This window comes from Macaca thibetana, chromosome X (genome assembly GCF_024542745.1).
Source record: "Macaca thibetana thibetana isolate TM-01 chromosome X, ASM2454274v1, whole genome shotgun sequence".
NCBI lineage: Eukaryota > Metazoa > Chordata > Mammalia > Primates > Cercopithecidae > Macaca > Macaca thibetana.
Window position 1 is genome coordinate 64,072,044 of NC_065598.1, and position 19,585 is coordinate 64,091,628.

At 43.1% G+C, this 19,585-nt stretch overlaps 1 protein-coding gene across 1 annotated transcript in view; it reads left to right on the top strand.

Moving 5' to 3' along the window:
* Positions 1-19,204, top strand: part of AR (androgen receptor) — a 169,861-nt gene extending 150,657 nt beyond the window's left edge. Inside the window, exons 4-8 of the mRNA XM_050776867.1 lie at positions 43-330; positions 6,125-6,269; positions 10,512-10,642; positions 11,508-11,665; positions 12,434-19,204. Coding sequence (XP_050632824.1) covers positions 43-330; positions 6,125-6,269; positions 10,512-10,642; positions 11,508-11,665; positions 12,434-12,589 — 878 coding nt within the window. The 3' untranslated portion in view covers positions 12,590-19,204. The remainder of the gene's footprint in view (positions 1-42; positions 331-6,124; positions 6,270-10,511; positions 10,643-11,507; positions 11,666-12,433) is intronic.
* Positions 19,205-19,585: the final 381 nt, after the last annotated feature.

The following is a 19,585-nucleotide window of genomic DNA, read 5'->3' on the forward strand; positions in this document are numbered from 1 at the left end:
GAACACTGATGATAAATTCAAGTTTCTCTTCCTGCCCCATAGCCCGGAAGCTGAAGAAACTTGGTAATCTGAAACTACAGGAGGAAGGAGAGGCTTCCAGCACCACCAGCCCCACTGAGGAGACAGCCCAGAAGCTGACAGTGTCACACATTGAAGGCTATGAATGTCAGCCCATCTTTCTGAATGTCCTGGAAGCCATTGAGCCAGGTGTGGTGTGTGCTGGACATGACAATAACCAGCCCGACTCCTTCGCAGCCTTGCTCTCTAGCCTCAATGAACTGGGAGAGAGACAGCTTGTACATGTGGTCAAGTGGGCCAAGGCCTTGCCTGGTAAGGAAAAGGGAAGTGGGAGCATGAGATAAGGGGGATCATATTTAGTGAACGCTCCTATGGGCCAGCCACCATGTCTGGTGCTTTTCTGCCCATTAACTCAGGTAGTCTTCATCGTAACCCTATGGGAGAGGGATTGTTATAAATCTCACTTTAAACATACAGGGATTGAGACTCAGAAAGCAAAGAGAAAGATAGTATTATAAGGTGTCCTATGTGGCCCACATTGATGCACAGCAGTCATGCTTTCACATTTAACTCACAGAAATGGTCAGCAAAATTTCCCTTAATCACAAAATCACATAGACATACCCATATATGCCTTAGGATGCTCTTCTATATTTGCACACACAGGCTCACCCCAAAGATAATCTCCAGCCTGACTGACATTCTGTCTTCAGTGTCACCTTTAGGAACTATATCATGGGAACTCTCATAATATGATATGGTAGAAAGAACATGAGGTTGGGAATCAGAACACTTCAGATCTACTTTTAGTTCTGCTAGTAACTTATTGTGTGATCCCTTCCCCTTCTGGGTCTCAATTTCTCTATCTGTATAATGTATAAGGCATGGTTTGTACCAAATTGATGGTTTTCAAATTTTGCTTCAAGAAATGCTTTGTGCACTTTAAACTACCTAAGGAATCATAATAGGAGGAAAGATTAGGTGATAGTGAAAGAATTATCAACTGTTGGTCTAACAGAAGTTGGATAACAGAAGTTCCCCAGTGATGGGGAACTCACTTCTTTCTTATGTCATCTGTTGCTTAAACAAGTCTGGTTATTAAAATATTACAGCTTAAGGAATTCTTAGAGATCCTCTATCCAATGATTCACAAACTTTCATTTAACAGCCAAGTGCTTTATTTCTCAAAAGAATTGTACACAGATATGAGTGGAGCTAGTTTATTTAAAGCCAGAGTCTGTGGCTTGGGCCTCACCAGTTCAGCCTCTTTCTCTCTATCCCAGGGAAGCCCCCAGGTCACTCTTGCAAAATCTTAGGGCTCCGAGGAACACAGTTTGAAAACCAGTGAAGTATATGCTCTTTAAAGATTCTCCTAATCTTGCAATTATGATTTAAAGACTCTTTTGGAATAATAACAACTAAACCTTCTCTTGTGGAGTCAAAGATTAACCGGCCTTTCAATAATAACTGCCATTCAGGTAGAAATGTATAGTGAACAGAGCAATTTTGTATATATTACCTGAATTGATTCTTATAGGAATCCTATAAAATGAGATTCTTTCTCCTGTTTTACAGACCAAATAGGGAAGCTGTGAGAATAATGTGATTGACCTATAGTTACATAGTCAGAAAATAGCAGGACCAGAACTTGAGCCCAGGTTTTCTCCTGATTCCAAATCCTCCCTTTATTCCACTCCACCTGTAGGCTGCAGCACCACTGCAGTTCTGTAACTCTGGGCTTTACAGTGAGGGGCCAAGGCTTCACTGAAGGCCACTTGGGTCATACTGTGGGCTTGCTGCATTTGAAGACATTGCATGTTGGCTGTCAAGTCTTAGATTTGTATTTCCAACTCACAGGTTAGGCCTGGTCACAGCCCTAACCATCTCTTGCACCTTCTCAGCTTGGGAAGCTGAGGTTGACTAGGCAATAAGATCACTGGGAAGGAAACCCAAGGACTCTGACTGGATATGTTCTGTGCCAAAGCAGAGGGTTCACACAGAGAGGAAAAATATAAAAAAGAAAAAGGAGAAAGCTGCTTTAATTCTTATCACTTTTTCATCTGGATATTTTGATATCATGTGTTTGACAAAGATTCAAAGTTTAATCTTCCCAAGCAGTTTCCAAACACTTATCTCATTTTATAAGTTACAGAGCTTTTTCATATATATGATCCCAGTTAATCCTCACAACAATTCTATGAATCATAGAGACTATTATTTCCATTTCACATGCCAAGGCTCAAAGAGGATAACTAACTTGCTCCATTTGGTCACTTAACACATGGAACCAGAACTTGACCTAGACCTTCAGGTTTCTAAATTGGTTATCTTGACAATAACCTAGTGCAAAACTCTATAGCAGAATTTGTATGACTTGGGATCACTGGGGCTTTCCTTCGCCCAGCCACCAGGATGGAAAGCCCCCTCCCCTTACATTAACAAATCTGCAAACCAATATCAGTTCACCATCTAGCTTGCCAGACTAAATGATCTCTGACTCCGAATCTTTTAAAAGAATAGCTTCAAAAGAAAGCCAATTACCACATTCATAAGAACTGTTCTTCATATTATCTATAATTACCTACAAGTTCAAGTAATTCACTAATTCAATAGATTGAGTTCTTGACCTGTAAAATGAACTGTGCTAGGCCCCTAATAAGATAAATTTTGTTGTAAGTTTGCTACGACAGTAATGATGTATGGAAATTGCCTAGTAGAGTACCTGGCACATTAATAAATGATAACTATTAATGTAGAGTGGGTGAGTAGACTGGGTGTGCACAGTATATTTAGAATCTAATTTATCTGGTTTGGAATCCTAGCTATGGACTATTTCTGTGACCTTGAGTAAATCACATGTCTTCTCTGTGCTTCTGTGTCCTCATTTGTAAGATGATAGAATAATCGCTACCTTTCAAATTGTCGTCAACAAAGAGATTATGTATAAAGAGCACCTAGTAAGGTAGCCTGAAACATAGTAAATGCTCTGTAAATGGTGGTTTATTATTATGAGACTTGAGTGCTAAGCCACTGCTTTAATGAAACTCAATTTTAGCTACCACTTGCCTTGCCTGCTCATGCATGGACCACAAGGTGAAATTGTCTTCTCTGAAGACCTTGGCAGGCAGATGCACTACAGCAGCAAAGATTTCCAAACTGGCCTTTCTTTGAGCCTATTCTCCCAGACCAGACATGAGACTACAAGTTTCTGCTGCACATGAAAAAAATATGATGTCAGTTGGATTCTAGTGAGAAAACAGAGTGTCTAATAAACTGCTTCTGCTCCCTAGCCTGTTTAATGTGTTTCAAAACCTGAGAATGACTCCTCTCTGTTTCTCCAGAACAGCCTAACACAATGGCAAATGGGCGTTGAGTGAATGCATACTTAAGGAAATCTGTAGGGCTGCGGCTACTCTTTCCTCAAGTAATCCCTTGATAGTCATGCAGGCTACTTCAGAGATTGGGCATTAGAGAACAGAGTCAGGTATTATAATCAGATTAGACTCTAGGGAGATTAGCCAGCCATATTGCTGATATGTGCACAGTTACTGGGCTTCCGTGCTAAGCAGCTCTCATTAAGCACAGTTAATTAATATTATGGCCAACTTAAGCTTTCCCTTTTCTCTCCTGTTTGTTAGTTCGGCAGCATTTTAGGGAGAAAAAAATAAGCATCAGTATGGACAATTTGCTTCATACCTGTACAATTTAATTCTCATCCTTCCATGGGCCTTCACATTCACACACTCCACTAGAAGACCAAGGTTCACCAGCCAAAGACTTTTCTTGCTCCCCACTGCCTCCTATCCAAGATATTCAGGGTTCAACCTCCCAGGCCTCTTCTCTAAGAGATCCCTGGTTGCTACATGCCTAGACCCTGCTTCTTATTTCCTACTGAGAAGGGTCAGTCCAAAGCATTCTGTGCTACAGAAGGGTTCCAGACAGGAACTACTCTGGGATCTGAGGCTCCAGCCAGTCTGTCAGTGTGTCATTACGGTGAAGGTGGGAAGCACAGGCCTGGGAGCTAAGACTGCCAAGATGAGGTACTCTAGAATCCCTGATATCTGGAAGGCTTAGGATCTAAAGGAAAAGAACAGGGAAATGGGGCTATATGAGTGGACAGGGACCAACCAAGCAGAACAATGTATCTGGATAATGTAGACTTCAGACCTGATCCTATGGCTGACAAAAGTTGGTGACCTTGGTGGTTCCTGAGCTGTAACCTTCAGCAGTGGAGTAGAAAAAACACTGGAGAACAGAATCAGAACACCTGGGTTCTAGTATTAGTTCAGCCACATATAAACCATATGACCTTGGGCAAGTCAATTTATTTCTCTGGCCCTCATGTTCCTTGTTGGTAAAATAAGTGTCACATCACCTAACCTCTGGGATTATTGTGAGAGTTAAATTAGGTCATCAACAGGAAAGTGAGAAGTTTGGTCTACATTTGGGGAAGCATTCCTAATGAGGTATGATGACAAAATTTCAGATAATTCTGGATTTGTTAGTGAGAAGAGAGAGTGTTGGTAGCGATGAGCTCTGAGGTGATGCCTTTATAACTTTAAGCATCCAACTGTTTCAGAACCTCCAGGAGAACATGGCCATGTCTGTACTACCTGTGTGTTATTGTAGAGGTAGCATCTGGGAGCCTCTGCTCTCTGAGCTTAAGGGAGGTAATTTGGAGATCATTTAATTCTCATTTTATAAAAGGAAAACAAATTGAGGATCTTTAGGCCATTTGTTTAGGTTTCTTAAGTGCCCACTCAAATACGTGGACTGTACTAAGTACTAGGGAGGTAAACTTGAATATGAAGATATGGTCCCTGTCTTCAAGAAGCTCTAAGTCTTGTGGGGGAGACAGACATGTATGTACATAGATTTCAATGCTGTGTAATGAGTGTTATAACTGCGTGAGGCTACACAAGGAGCAATGAGAATGTAAAATAAGAATCTTTAAGCCTTCTTCTTGGATGAGTTGGAAAAGCCTTCACAGAAGAGGTAGCCTTTGAGTGAAGACTTGAAAGATGAGTAGGTGTTTAACCGGATGAAAGACCTGAGAAGGAGGAATGCATTCTAGGCAAAAGCAACTGCCTGTGCAGAGATAACAGAGATATAGAGGCATGTGAGAGGGCAAGTGGCAACAGATCAGTCTAGGCAGCAGGTCATAAAGGGCCTGTTCATATATAATGATGGCAGTAAGATGGGGATGGCAGTAAGGTGGGAAACCAGTAGGGCCAGGCTACCTATTGAGTAGAAAAGAATGGAAAGGAACTGCCAGGCAGAAAGTGGGATGGACGCAAGAAAGGGAACATGAAAGTGGTCAACAGGAGGCAGTGGCTGTCAAGACATCTCTCCATACACTGTACACTGTATGTAATATCCGTCTCCCAGGGTTGTTAGAAGGGTCAAACCAGCTCATAGCTGGAAAAGAGCTTTGTGAAGTGAAAACTGCTGTTTATGTGGGAGAAATGATGTTATCCTGCATCTTCGGAAAGGTAGAGTGATCAAGAGCACAGACCTTGGAATCTGACTGCTTTGCTTTGGAACTTGGTCTACCAATTACTAGCTGTATGATCTTGGACAAGTTCCTTAATCTCTCTCTGACTCACTTGTACTGGTTCACAGAATGGAGATAATAATAGTACCTACTTTACTAATTGTTGTGAATATTAAATGAGATAATATAAGTAAAGTGCTTAGAAAAGAGTTAAATGTGCCCCATAAATACATACAACTATCATATACCCAAAATATTTTTTAAGTTTTTTTAAAAAAAGCAATCCAATGGAAATCAAAAGAAAAAAAGAGTTTGCTCATATATGCAGTCAATAAGTGTTAGATTATTTTTCTCTTACAACTGACAATGCCCTTTTTTTTCTCCATCATCATCTCATTTGAGCAGCTCAGTGATGTAGGGAGGACAACGAATATTATCCTCACCATATAGTTTGTGCTTTTCCCCACCACCCCTCAGTGGCCAGTCTGGATGGTCCCTGGGGATCCTTAGGGGATGTCCAAATGCCAGAGCATCTCTGCCCAGCAGGGGCTCAGACTTAGCTCAGCCCGTCAGTACCCAGATTGACCACTGCCTCTGCCTCTTCTTCTCCAGGCTTCCGCAACTTACACGTGGACGACCAGATGGCTGTCATTCAGTACTCCTGGATGGGGCTCATGGTGTTTGCCATGGGCTGGCGATCCTTCACCAATGTCAACTCCAGGATGCTCTACTTTGCCCCTGATCTGGTTTTCAATGAGTAAGTGCTCCTGGGGCCCAGACTTCACTAAAATACAGCAGCTTGGCCAGACCCAGTTGGTGGTGATGGTGATGGAGTGACAGTGAAGCTTACCTCATTTGACCTGCAGGTGTGGCATTGGATGCCCCAGCCAGCCAACTCGGTATGAGGCAGCTTTGCCCTAGCTTTCAGCCAACTGGTAGGAGCTGAGGAGGATGGTGCTGAGACTACCCCTTTCACACCCAAGAACCAATCCTGGTCGTGTTTCTGGTCTCCTTTACAGCTTATCTCAGAACCACATGGAAAGATTCCTCCCCTTCACTTTGAGCAACATATAAAAGAGGCAGAAAGACTCTGGCTTTAAGGGCTGAAGTTTCTTGGGTTCTGTTGCTACCACCAAAGGCTACTGCTAGTCACCACTTGCTGAGCAACTAGTTTGTGCCAAGAATATGCTAGATACTTTCTAAATCCTATCTCATTGAGTCCTCATGGTGACCTGACCTCCCCTTTTTATAGATAACTCTATGTTTTTATGGACGGGGAAAGTCAGGCTCAGCAAAATAAAGTGACTCACCCAAAGTCACAGAGCTAGTGCCTGTTGGAGAGAAGATTCAAATGTATTTCCGTGTGAATCCCAGCTCTTCTGCGTCATGGTGGTAACTGATGGGGAGGAGTACCTCTACCACTCTCTGTCTGTGTGACCTTGGTACTGCCATTTTCTTTCTCTTAAACAGCTTTAATTAATACCTGCCCTGCCACTAGCTCTATATAACATCATGAATTTGGCCAGTGGCTCAGATTTTGGAATTACATTTTTCTCCACTAAAATCTCAGTTCTAGTATTTTCTTAATCAGCATCTTTGGGAAAGACCCTTAACTTTTCTGACCCCCAATTTCTTCATCAATTAATGATAATAGAACCTTCATAAGTAATTTCTTATGATAACTAAATGGGAACTGACAGATGTGGAATGTCTGGCCCATAGTGGGCAAGAAGAAAAAAAAAAAGTCCCTTTCTGATCCACCGTTCCCTAAGAGTGATATTTTTTTTCCCCCCAAGATGGAGTTTGGCGCTGCCACCGAGGCTGGAGGGTGGTGGTGCAATGATCTCGGCCCACTGCAACCTCCACCTCTCTGGTTCAAGCAATTCTCCTGCCTCAGCTTACCGAGTAGCTGGGCTTATAGATGCCAACCAGCATGTCCAGCTAATTTTTGTATTTTTGGTAGAGATGGGATTTCACCATGTTAGCCAGGCTGGTCTTGAACTCCTGACCTCATTATCTGCCCACCTCAGCCGGGCATGATAATCTTCTCTATGTCTGCTGTATGAGGTCCCTCGATGGCATAATGAATGGAGCTGGCCAGAGAAATCTTCCCAAGGACCTTGAGCTAGTCTCCCCACAGAGAATCCTTCCAGTCAGGACAGGAATTGACCTTCCCCCCTCTTCAGCCCTCTAACCCAGAAGAGTCTTAAAATAAAATCTACAGGCCAGTGGTTCCTTCCAGTACAGCACTGCAATGTGAGGGAGAGTGAGCGTCCCCAGCTGCCCTCTCCCAACCCTGCCAGCCTGGTAGCCAGAAGCTAAGAATAACCACTAGGCTTTTGGCACAAACTGCTTTGTGGTTTTCAGACCTCCAAAAAGTTGCCTATGATGCCATCTTCTGGGGCAGGCCTTGAAAAGCCCCCTAACTGTTCATCTCCCATCCTCAAACCCCTGCTGCCCTTAAGCAATTGAATCAACTCCATGAGCACCTGCTCTACCTTCCCCAGAGCTCTGAGACCTTTGGAGCTTTGAAAAGTGATAATTGGCTGTTCTCTAAATCCTCATTTCCTTTTCTACCTCTTAGTAAGCATGTGGCATCCCACCTCAGCTTCCTGGTCCAGTCTTGTTCAGCTTATAAAAAGGCCTCCCCACAGGGTCAGAGGCCTAGACCCATCAAATCCCAGGGCTCCTGAAACAATAGGACCCCTATTCCTCCTGTAGGAAGCCACTATGTTAGAACTCTCAGGGTGTCTACAAACATCTAGATAAGTGTTTCTCAACATGGATTATTTTGACATATTGGGAAAAATAATTTTGTCAATATGTAGAATATGGTTGACATACCTGGCACCAGCCTACTTTATACCAAAGAGGATTCCAGTCATTCTGACAGCCCAAACTACTCCCACGCATTTCTAACACCCACTGAAGAAGCAGTACTCTCCAGTTGAGAGTGACTAATTGCTGCCAGCCTCCCTAAGGTGCTAATGGGGAGCCTCAGACCCAAAGAGGGAGATAAGAACTTGTTCAAAGTAGGTCAACCCATTTGCTGATCTCTTCAACACCAAACTCTATTATCAGCCCTGTTTTTTCCTTTCCTTCTGTCTTTGTAGAGATCACATGTTGTGAGGATAATGAGCCTGAACTTTAGCTGTGTGACCTTGGGCAAATTACTGAACTTCTATATGCCTCAAATTTTATCTGGAGACTGCTGAAGAGTATTATAATAGCACCTTTCTACATGTCATTTATGGAACACCTGCTATGTGTCAGGCACTGTGCTTAGTGTTTTCCAATCTTCATTTCTCATCTTATTTTCTCTCTTGCACTCCCACCAACCCTGCTCTCCTCCTAAATTCCATTCCTGCCTCATTTTTATACCCTCCATTCTCCTCTCTCTTCCTTCCTTTAACTGTCTCCCTAGTATTTTTTCCCTTTTTCCCCCTTTCTTGTCCCCTTCCCCTATGAATTTCCTCCCTTTCCTTTCCCCTTCTCTTTCCTCCATTCCCCACTTTTTCTGCCCCGAGGCCTGCAGCAATGTTAAAGGAATCCTCATTCCAGCATTGTGATTTCAATGGTAAAAAAAGATTGCAGCATTGTCATCAACAGAGGTGGGAAAGTACATTGGAGACTGGAGCAGGGCCAGACCTCAGGGTCAGCCAATCTTACTAAAAAATTCTCTATAGTGAAAGAGCTTGGAGCAACACTGTTCTGCTCAATTGATTTGTGATACCATCTAAACACTTCCTCTTTCCAGTTGGGCTTCAGCCTGAGTTGAATAATTCTACACCATCTGCCCCCTTCTCTCTTTCTCCAGGACAGCCAAGATCTCTCTGAGATAGGATGCTGAGTTTCCACCCAGACAATACCAGGCCTTCTCATCCTGTGGAGTAGGCTAGTGGCTTGGAAACCAAAATGTCAAACCATAGCCTTTAGGCTCCATCTGGGAGGTCTTTGTCCTCACCACTTAAGTGGGTGTCAGATTTCCTTCCCTTTCTGCACATGCTGCACAATCAATTTCTGTCTTACACACACACACACACACACACACACACACACACAATTTTTGAAGTGCTGAAAACTAGAAAGCCTACTAGCATGAGGATGCTGTGTCTTCTCTTAGAGGTATGCCATGGTCAGCCATGGAACTGAGAGGTTGCTCTTCCTTGAAAAGTTGGCCAAGCATTGGCCACCTCCCCGTATAATTTATAGGTGATAATGTGGTGATCTGTTCAGAAGTAACTATAATAAATGCAGCTCACATATGTCTACAGTTTCCAAACTGTGGTAAGGAGCAGCCAGCATATGAGGGAATGGGCTCCCCTTCAGCAGGGGACATTTAAATTAGACATTCAAAAACACTCCCTGGCAGATTTAACATTGAAACTCATTTTGAAAGAACAATGTGGAATCTCCTTCACTGGAAGTTTTTGAAGAAATATTAAATTTCTAGTATTCCAGGCCAGAGGCAAAGGGGTCAACAGGATGACCAAATACTTCGGGTCACTTGCAAATCCTGGTGTCCTGATGTTAAGAGCTGACTACTGGGGCTTCTCCTAAAAATCCTTCATGTTGAGCTGCCTGGGAGGCAGGTTCTTGTTCTGGCTGTAGCTGGGATATTAGAACTGTAGTCAGGGAGACCATGTGCCTGCCCCATTGTGTTCATTTGGTTAGGCTTTCTTGTCCCCGACTCAGAAAACAGAGGGGCACAGAGACCTGGAAATTCCATGTGCTAACCCATATCCTGGCCAGGGAAGATAGTAGTAATCAGGATGTCAGGATTTTGGAAAAGAGAGAGATAAAAAACAAAAAAAACAAAAACAAAAAAAAACAGACCAACAAACAAACAAAAACCTCATCCTGATCCCTGAAGCACCAGCAGGAGAAACAGCAAGCTCTTCTTGGAGAACCTGGGGAGGAAGGGCAATCAGAGACATTCCCTCTGGGCTTATTGCAAGCCTCCCCTCATTCCTTTTTCCTCTATGTATCTCCTTCCCAGGTACCGCATGCACAAGTCCCGGATGTACAGCCAGTGTGTCCGAATGAGGCACCTCTCTCAAGAGTTTGGATGGCTCCAAATCACCCCCCAGGAATTCCTGTGCATGAAAGCGCTGCTACTCTTCAGCATTAGTAAGTGCCTAGAGGTGCAGGGAATGCCCCTGAGGGCACAGAGACTCAGAGAGGACCACTTTTGCCATTAAAACGTTATTAGGGAGAAGCCAGCTCCTTGACATTTCCCTTCTTCATTTCCCCTCCCCATCCCCACTGTACTCTCCTTCAGTATCATTCTTCTAACAAGAAACAATTTCATGACTAGAAGCCAATGTATTTGCTAGAAGTCAGCTTCCATCGGATTCCCCACCTATCCCTAGTCTATCTTTGGGACAAGGCCTTTTTGACTGGTTATAGCAGGTCTGTGAATTTCTCCACAGCTTCTGCTATAGAAACAAACATGGGCCACCTTGTATTCCTTGCAGGGCAGTAAAGCAGGAGGCATTTCCTCCTGGAAAGATTTCCTCTTCTGCCAACAGGAGGAGGTCTATGTAAGCAACTCAGGTAGGATTTTTTTGGCAGCCAAGGAACTTTTCTTTAATATCTTTTCTAACAAGAGCCCTTTCTTAGCCTCTGTTGAGGGAGAAAGGCAAAATTTGATATTCAAAGCTATGTGTTTTAGTTGTCTAAATCAGGGTTTAACTGTAAATGACATAAAAGCTTAGGTCCTAAAAAATGAGTATATGAGAAGAGTAGAAAAAGAAAAGATTCAAGAAATTTGATTTACTTGACTCCCTTCAGATTGGATCCAGCTATCCTTTCCCCTGAGATCTCCCTGACAGACTGAAGGCCCCAAGCCCACAGACTTCAACTAACAGGAAGCCAAGTAGATGGTTCCCTGTGGGGGTGGGGGTCAAGTTTGTGGTCAGAAAACTTGGTGCTTTGTCTAATGTTCCTTCGTGGGCATGCTTCCCCTCCCCATTCTGTCTTCATCCCACATCAGTTCCAGTGGATGGGCTGAAAAATCAAAAATTCTTTGATGAACTTCGAATGAACTACATCAAGGAACTCGATCGTATCATTGCATGCAAAAGAAAAAATCCCACATCCTGCTCAAGGCGTTTCTACCAGCTCACCAAGCTCCTGGACTCCGTGCAGCCTGTAAGCAAATGATGGAGGGTGCTTTATCAGGGAGAACAGCCTGATAGAGCCAATGATAATATGCTTCTCTAGGGTCTGGCACCACCTGTTGGGAGGTGCTTCCATTCCCCTCTGGCTTTGAGTGTGGTCCAGGAAGAAAATGTGGTGAAGAAAGGAACACGGGTCACAGTGTCCCAGCTGGATATTGTGAAAGGGGTGGAGGAGTTGAGAACAGAGCAGTTGGGACTCAGGGAAGGGACTTACAGCAGATGAATTCTCTAGGCAGACAAAACAGACCTGGATGTTTCTTCCCTCTTCTTTGAGTCATGTTCATGTGAGTTTGTCTGTGTGTGTGTGTGTGTGTGTGTGCGTGTGTGTGTGTGTGTGTGTGTGACAGAGAGAGAGAGGAGAGAGGGAGAGAGAGAGAGAGAGAGAGAGAGAGAGAGAGAGATGGAGTGCAGAGGCTGGGGTGAGAGCACAAGCTGGAGAAGTCTTGAGTCAGAAAGCTTACAATGGTATAAGACATCGCTTGGGAGCCCTCAGTGACTCCATGGAGACCATCTCTCTCTCTCTCTCTCTCTCTCTCTCTCTCTCTCTCTCACACACACACACACACACACACACACACACACACACACACACACGACCTCATGGGGGAGGACCAAGGAAGGACAGGGAAGAGGGAGGAAACAAAAGACTGAAAGACCAAAAATCAAAGGTTAGGGAAGAGTCTAGCAGAGCCCACCTCCTTGTCAACCCTGTTTTTCTCTCTCTTATTGTTCCCTACAGATTGCGAGAGAGCTGCATCAGTTCACTTTTGACCTGCTAATCAAGTCACACATGGTGAGCGTGGACTTTCCGGAAATGATGGCAGAGATCATCTCTGTGCAAGTGCCCAAGATCCTTTCTGGGAAAGTCAAGCCCATCTATTTCCACACCCAGTGAAGCATTGGAAATCCCTATTTCCTCACCCCAGCTCATGCCCCCTTTCAGATGTCTTCTGCCTGTTATAACTCTGCACTACTCCTCTGCAGTGCCTTGGGGAATTTCCTCTATTGATGTACAGTCTGTCATGAACATGTTCCTGAGTTCTATTTGCTGGGCTTTTTTTTTCTCTTTCTCTCCTTTCGTTTTCTTCTTCCCTCCCTATCTAATCCTCCCATGGCAACTTCAGACTTTGCTCCCCATTGTGACTCCTATCTGTGTTTTGAATGGTGTTGTATGCCTTTAAATCTGTGATGATCCTCATGTGGCCCAGTATCAAGTTGTGCTTGTTTACAGCACTACTCTCTGCCAGCCACACAAACGTTTACTTATCTTATGCCACGGGAAGTTTAGAGAGCTAAGATTATCTGGGGAAATCAAAACAAAAGCAAGCAAAAAAAAAAAAAAAAAAAAGGCAAAAACAAAACGAAAAATAAGCCAAAAAACCTTGCTAGTGTTTTTTCCTCAAAAATAAATAAATAAATAAATAATTACACACATACAAACAAATATATAGAAATCCCCAAAGAGGCCAATAGTGACTAGAAGGTGAAAATTGCAGGCCCCTGGGGAGTTACTGATTTTTTCATCTCCTCCCTCCATGGGAGACTTTATTTTCTGCCAATGGCTGTTGCCATTAGAGGGCAGAGTGACCCCAGAGCTGAGTTGGGCAGGGGGCTGGACAGAAAGAGAGGAGAGGACAAGGAGGGCAGATGGAACATCAGTACCTGCCCACAGCCTTGGCCCCTGGGGGCTAGACTGCTCAACTGTAGAGCAATTCATTATACTGAAAATGTGCTTGTTGTTGAAAATTTGTCTGCATGTTAATGCCTCACCCCCAAACCCTTTTCTTTCTCACTCTCTGCCTCCAACCTCAAATTGACTTTCAATAGTTTTTCTAAGACCTTTGAACTGAATGTTCTCTTTAGCCAAAACTTGGTGACTTCCACAGAAAAGTCAGACCACTGAGAAGAAGGGGAGCAGAGATTTAACCCTTTGTAAGGCCCCGTTTGGATCCAGGTCTGCTTTCTCATGTGTGAGTCAGAGAGGAGCTGGAGCCAGAGGAGAAGAAAGTGATAGCTTGACTGTTCTCCTGCTTAGGACACTGACTGAATAGTTAAACTTTCACTGCCACTACATTTTCCCCACCTTTAAAAGACCTGAATGAAGTTTTCTGCCAAACTCCGTGAAGCCACAAGCACCTTATGTCCTCCATTCAGTGTTTTGTAGGCCCGAACTTCATCACACTGCATTTCAGCCATGGTGGTCAAGCCTGTTTGCTTCTTTTGGGCATGTTCACAGATTCTCTGCTAAGAGCTCCCCCCATCAAGAAGGTTAGCAGGCCAACAGCTCTGACATCTATCTGTAGATGCCAGTAGTCACAAAGATTTCTTACCAACTGTCAGATCGCTGGAGCCCTTAGACAAACTGGAAAGAAGGCATCAAAGGGATCAGACAAACTGGGTGTCTTGTCCTTGTCCCCCAGAGATGACACCCTTCCAGTAAGTGGAGAAGTTCTCACTTCCTTCTTTAGAGCAGCTAAAGGGGCTGCCCAGATCAGGGTTGAAGAGAAAACTCAATTACCAGGGTGGGAAGAATGAAGGCACTAGAACCAGAAACCCTGCAAATGCTCTTCTTGCCACCCAGCATATCCACCTGCAGAAGTCATGAGAAGAGAGAAGGAACAAAGAGGAGACTTTGACTACTGAATTAAAATCTTCAGCGGCAAAGCCTAAAGTCAGATGGACACCATCTGGTGAGTTCACTCATCATCCTCCTCTGCTGCTGATTCTGGGCTCTGACATTGCCCATACTCACTCAGATTCCCCACCTTTGTTGCTGCCTCTTAGTCAGAGGGAGGCCAAACCATTGAGACTTTCTATAGAACCATGGTTTCTTCCGGAAAGGTCTGGTTGGTGTGGCTCCAATACATTGCCACCCATGAACTCAAGGTGTGCCCTGGGACACTGGTTTCATCTAGTCTTTTGGCACGCCTGTGTTCTGTTGACTTCATTCTCCAACCCCAAGTGCAAGGGAAAATGTCCACCTACTTTCTCATCTTGGCCACTGCCTCCTTACTTAGCTCTTAATCTCATCTGTTGAACTCAAGAAATCAAGGGCCAGTCATCAAGCTGCCCATTTTAATTGGTTCACTCTGTTTGTTGAGAGGATAGTTTCTGAGTGACATGATATGATCCACAAGGGTTTCCTTCCCTGATTTCTGCATTGATATTAATAGCCAAACGAACTTGCAAAACAGCTTCTTTAAATAACAAGGGAGAGGGGAACCTAAGATGAGTAATATGCCAATCCAAGACTGCTGGACAAAACTAAAGCTAACAGGTTCCCTTTCTGGGATGGGATAGACACATTCTGGTTTTCTTTATTACTACACCATCTGGCTCATGTACAGGATCACTTTTAGCTGTTTTAAACAGAAAAAAATTCCACCACTCTTTTCAGTTACACTAGGTTACATTTTAATAGGTCCTTTACATCTGTTTTGGAATGATTTTCATCTTTTGTGATACATGGATTGAATTATATCATTCTCATATCTCTCCTTGTAAATACTAGAAGCTCTCCTTTACATTTCTCTATCAAATGTTTCATCTTTATGGGTTTCCCAGTTGTGACTCTTGTCTCTATGAATATATGTTTTTCATTTGCAAAAGCCAAAAATCAGTGAAACAGCAGTGTAATTAAAAGCAACAACTGGATTACTCCAAATTTCCAAATGACAAGACTAGGGAAAAATAGCCTACACAAGGCTTTAGGCCTTCTCTTTCTGTGCTTGGATTTGAGTGAACAAAGGAGGTTTTAGCTTGGCTCTGTTCTCCCATGGATGAAAGGAGGAGGATTATTTTTTTTTTCTTTTGGCCATTGATGTTCTAGCCAATGTAATTGACAGAAGTCTCATTTTGCATGCACTCTGCTCTACAAACAGAGTTGGTATGGTTGGTATACTGTACTCACCTGTGAAGGACTGGCCACTCAGACCCACTTAACTGGCGAGCTAGAAGATGAGGATCACTCACCGGAAAAGTCACGAGGACCATCTCCAAACAAGTTGGCAGTGCTTGATGTGGATGAAGAGTGAGGAAGAGAAAAAGAAGGAGCACCAGGGAGAAGACCTCGTCTGTGCCAGGCAGCAGACTGCTGCCGGGATCACGAACTCTGTAGTCAAAGAAAAGAGTCGTGTGGCGGTTTCAGCTCTCGTTCATTGGGCAGCTCGCCTGGGCCCAGCCTCTGTGTTGACATGGGAGTTGTTGGATTCTTTGTTTCATAGCTTTTTCTATGCCACAGGCAATGTTGTTGTTCTTGGAAAGTTTATTATTTTTTTTAATTCCCTTACTCTGAGAAAGGGATATTTTGAAGGACTGTCATATATCTTTGAAAAAAGAAAATCTGTAATACATATATTTTTATGTATGTTCACTGGCACTAAAAAAATATAGAGAGCTTCATTCTGTCCTTTGGGTAGTTGCTGAGGTAATTGTCCAGGTTGAAAAACAATGTGCTGATGCTAGAGTTCCTCTCTGTCCATACTCTACTTCCAAATGGATATAGGCATACATAATAAGTTTTATTCGACTTGTACTTTAAGAGAAAATATGTCCACCATCCACATGATACTGACACAAATGAGCTAACATTGAGCTTCAAGTAGCTTCTAAGTGTTCGTTTCACTAGGCACAGCACAGATGTGGCCTTTCCCCCCTTCTCTCCCTTGATATCTGGCAGGGCATAAAGGCCCAGGCCACTTCCTCTGCCCCTTCCCAGCCCTGCACCAAAGCTGCATTTCAGGAGACTCTCTCAAGACAGTCCAGTAACTACCGGAGCATGGCCCCTGCATAGCCCTGGAAAAATAAGAGGCTGGCTGTCTACGAATCATCTTGTGCCAGTTGCCCAGGTGAGAGGGCACTGGGCCAAGGGAGTGGTTTTCATGTTTGACCCACTACAAGGGGTCATGGGAATCAGGAATGCCAAAGTACCAGATCAAATCCAAAACTTAAAGTCAAAATAAGCCATTCAGCATGTTCAGTTTCTTGGAAAAGGAAGTTTCTACCCCTGATGCCTTTGTAGGCAGATCTGTTCTCACCATTAATCTTTTTGAAAATCTTTTAAAGCAGTTTTTAAAAAGAAAGATGAAAGCATCACATTATGTAACCAAAGATTACATTGTATCTGCTAAGATACCAAAATTCACAAGGGCAGGGAGGGAGCAAGCATTAGTGCCTCTTTGATAAGCTGTCCAAAGACAGACTAAAGGACTTTGCTGGTGACTGACTTATAAGAGTTTTGTGGGTTTTTTTTTCCCTAATAATATACATGTTTGGAAGAGTTGAAAATAATTTTGGGAAAATGGGTTTATGGGTCCTTCACTAAGTGATTTTATAAGTAGAACTGGCTTTCCTTTTCTTTAGTAGTTGCTGAGCAAATTCTTGAAGCTCCATCATTGCATGGTTGGAAATGGAGCTATTCTTAGCCACTGTGTTTGCTAGTGCCCATGTTAGCTTATCTGAAGATGTGAAACCCTTGCTGATAAGGAATCATTTAAAGTACTAGATTTTGCACTAGAGGGACAGCAGGCAGAAATCCTTATTTCTGCCCACTTTGGATGGCACAAGAAGTTATCTGCAGTTGAAGGCAGAAAGTTGAAATATATTGTAAATGAATATTTGTATTCATGTTTCAAAATTGAAATATATATATATATTTTATATATATATATATACACACACACATATATGTAGAGTGTGTGTGTGTGTGTGTGCGCGCGCGTGTGTGTGTTCTGATAGCTTTACCTTTCTCTGGATCTTTATATTTGGTTCCAGATCACACCTGATGCCATGTACTTGTGAGAGAGGATGCAGTTATGTTATGGAAGCTCTCTCAGAACAGACAAGACGTGTAGATTAATCAGATAACTAAAAGTTTTCTCCCCTATTGGGTCTGACCCACAGGTCCTGTGAAGGAGCAGAGGGGTAAAAAGAGTAGAGGACATGATACATTGTACTCTACTAGTTCAAGACAGATGAATGTGGAAAGTGTAAAAACTCAATGGAACTGATTGAGATTTACCACAGGGAAGGCCCAAACTTGGGGCCAAAAGCCTACCCAAGTGATTGACCAGTGGCGCCCTAATGGGACCTGAGCTATTGGGAGAAGAGAACTGTTCTTTGGTCTTCACCATCCTTGTGAGAGAAGGACAGTTTCCTGCATTGGAACCTGGAGCAAGCGCTCCATCTTTCACACAAATTCCCTCACCTGAGATTGAGGTGCTCCTGTTAATGGGTGTCTGTGTGCTGTAATTCTGGTTTTGGATATGTTCTGTAAAGATTTTGACAAATGAAAATATGTTTTTATCTGTTAAAACTTGTCAGAGTACTAGAAGTTGTATCTCTGTAGGTGCAGGTCCATTTCTGCCCACGGGTAGGGTGTTTTTCTTTGACTAAGAGATTGACACCGGGATCTGTTGCCCAGGGCCTCCCAACTCAACCATTTCTAGGTGAAGGCAGAAAAGTCCACATTAGTCACTCCTCTTCAGACATTTCAGCTGAGATAACAAATCATTTGGAATTTCTTCACCCATAGAAAGAGTGGTAGATATTTGAATTTAGTAGGTGGAGTTTTATAGAAAAAAACAGCTTTTGCTCAGTTTTGATTTATCCTCATTTGATTTGGCCAGAACGTAGGTAATATGCATCGATTGGCTTCTGATTCCAATTCAGTATAGCAGGGTGCTGGGTTTTTTCTTTTCCCCACCCGTCTCTTAGCCTAGGGAATTAAATAAGAAGCCTTAGAATGGGTGGCCCTTGTGACCTGAAACACTTCCTACATAAGCTACTTAACAAGATTGTCATGTAGCTGCAGATTCCTTTGCCCACCAAAGACTAGAACACACGCATATCCATAAACCAAAGGAAAGACAACTCTGAAATGCTGTTTCTCTGGTGGTTCCCTCTCTGGCTGTTGCTTCACAGTATGGGAACCTGTACTCTGCATAGGTGACAGGCCAGATTTGCATTCTCTTACAACCTTAGCCCTTGGTGTTAGCTGTCCTACAGTGAAGTGCCTGTGGAGTTGTTCTATCCCAGAAGCCACTTGGATGCTGAGAGCAGCCACCATCAGAACGACCCACGCGAAAAAAAAAAAAATTAAAAAGTCCCCTCACAACCCAGTGACACCTTTCTGCTTTCCTCTAGACTGGAACATTGATTAGGGAGTGCCTCAGACATGACATTCTTGTGCTGTCCTTGGAATTAATCTGACAGCAGGAGGGCGCAGACTATGTAAACAGAGATAAGAATTAATTTTCAAAGTTGAAGGGAAAAAAAAGAAAGAAAAAAGAAGAGAGAGAGAAAGAAAGCATCGTACAAAGATTTTCTTAAAAGAAACAATTTTGCTTGAAATTTCTTTAGATGGGGCTCAGTTGTCACAGTGGCACTTGGCCTCCACTGGGCAGCAGGACCAGCTCCAAGCGCTAGTGTTCTGTTCTCTTTTTGTAATCTTGGAATCTTTTGTTGCTCTAAATACAATTAAAAATGGTAGAAACTTGTTTGTTGGACTAAATGTGTGACTTTGGGTCTGTCTCTGCCTCTGCTTTCAGAAATGTCATCCATTGTGTAAAATATTGGCTTGCTGGTCTGCCAGCTAAAACTTGGCCACATCCCCTGTTGTGGCTGCAGGATCGAGTTATTGTTAACAAAGAGACCCAAGAAAAGCTGCTAATGTCCTCTTATCATTGTTGTTAATTTGTTAAAACATAAAGAAATCTAAAATTTCAGATGAATGTCATCAGAGTTCTTTTAATTAGCTCTTTTTATTGGCTGTTTTTATTGAAGTCAAGAGTTGGTATCATGCCCAGTTGTGTTTTATGCTATTTTGGTTTTCATATATTTTTAAAAGTCTTTGCACAAGGCTTACAAATTTGCCCTGTGGTGGCCTTAGCAT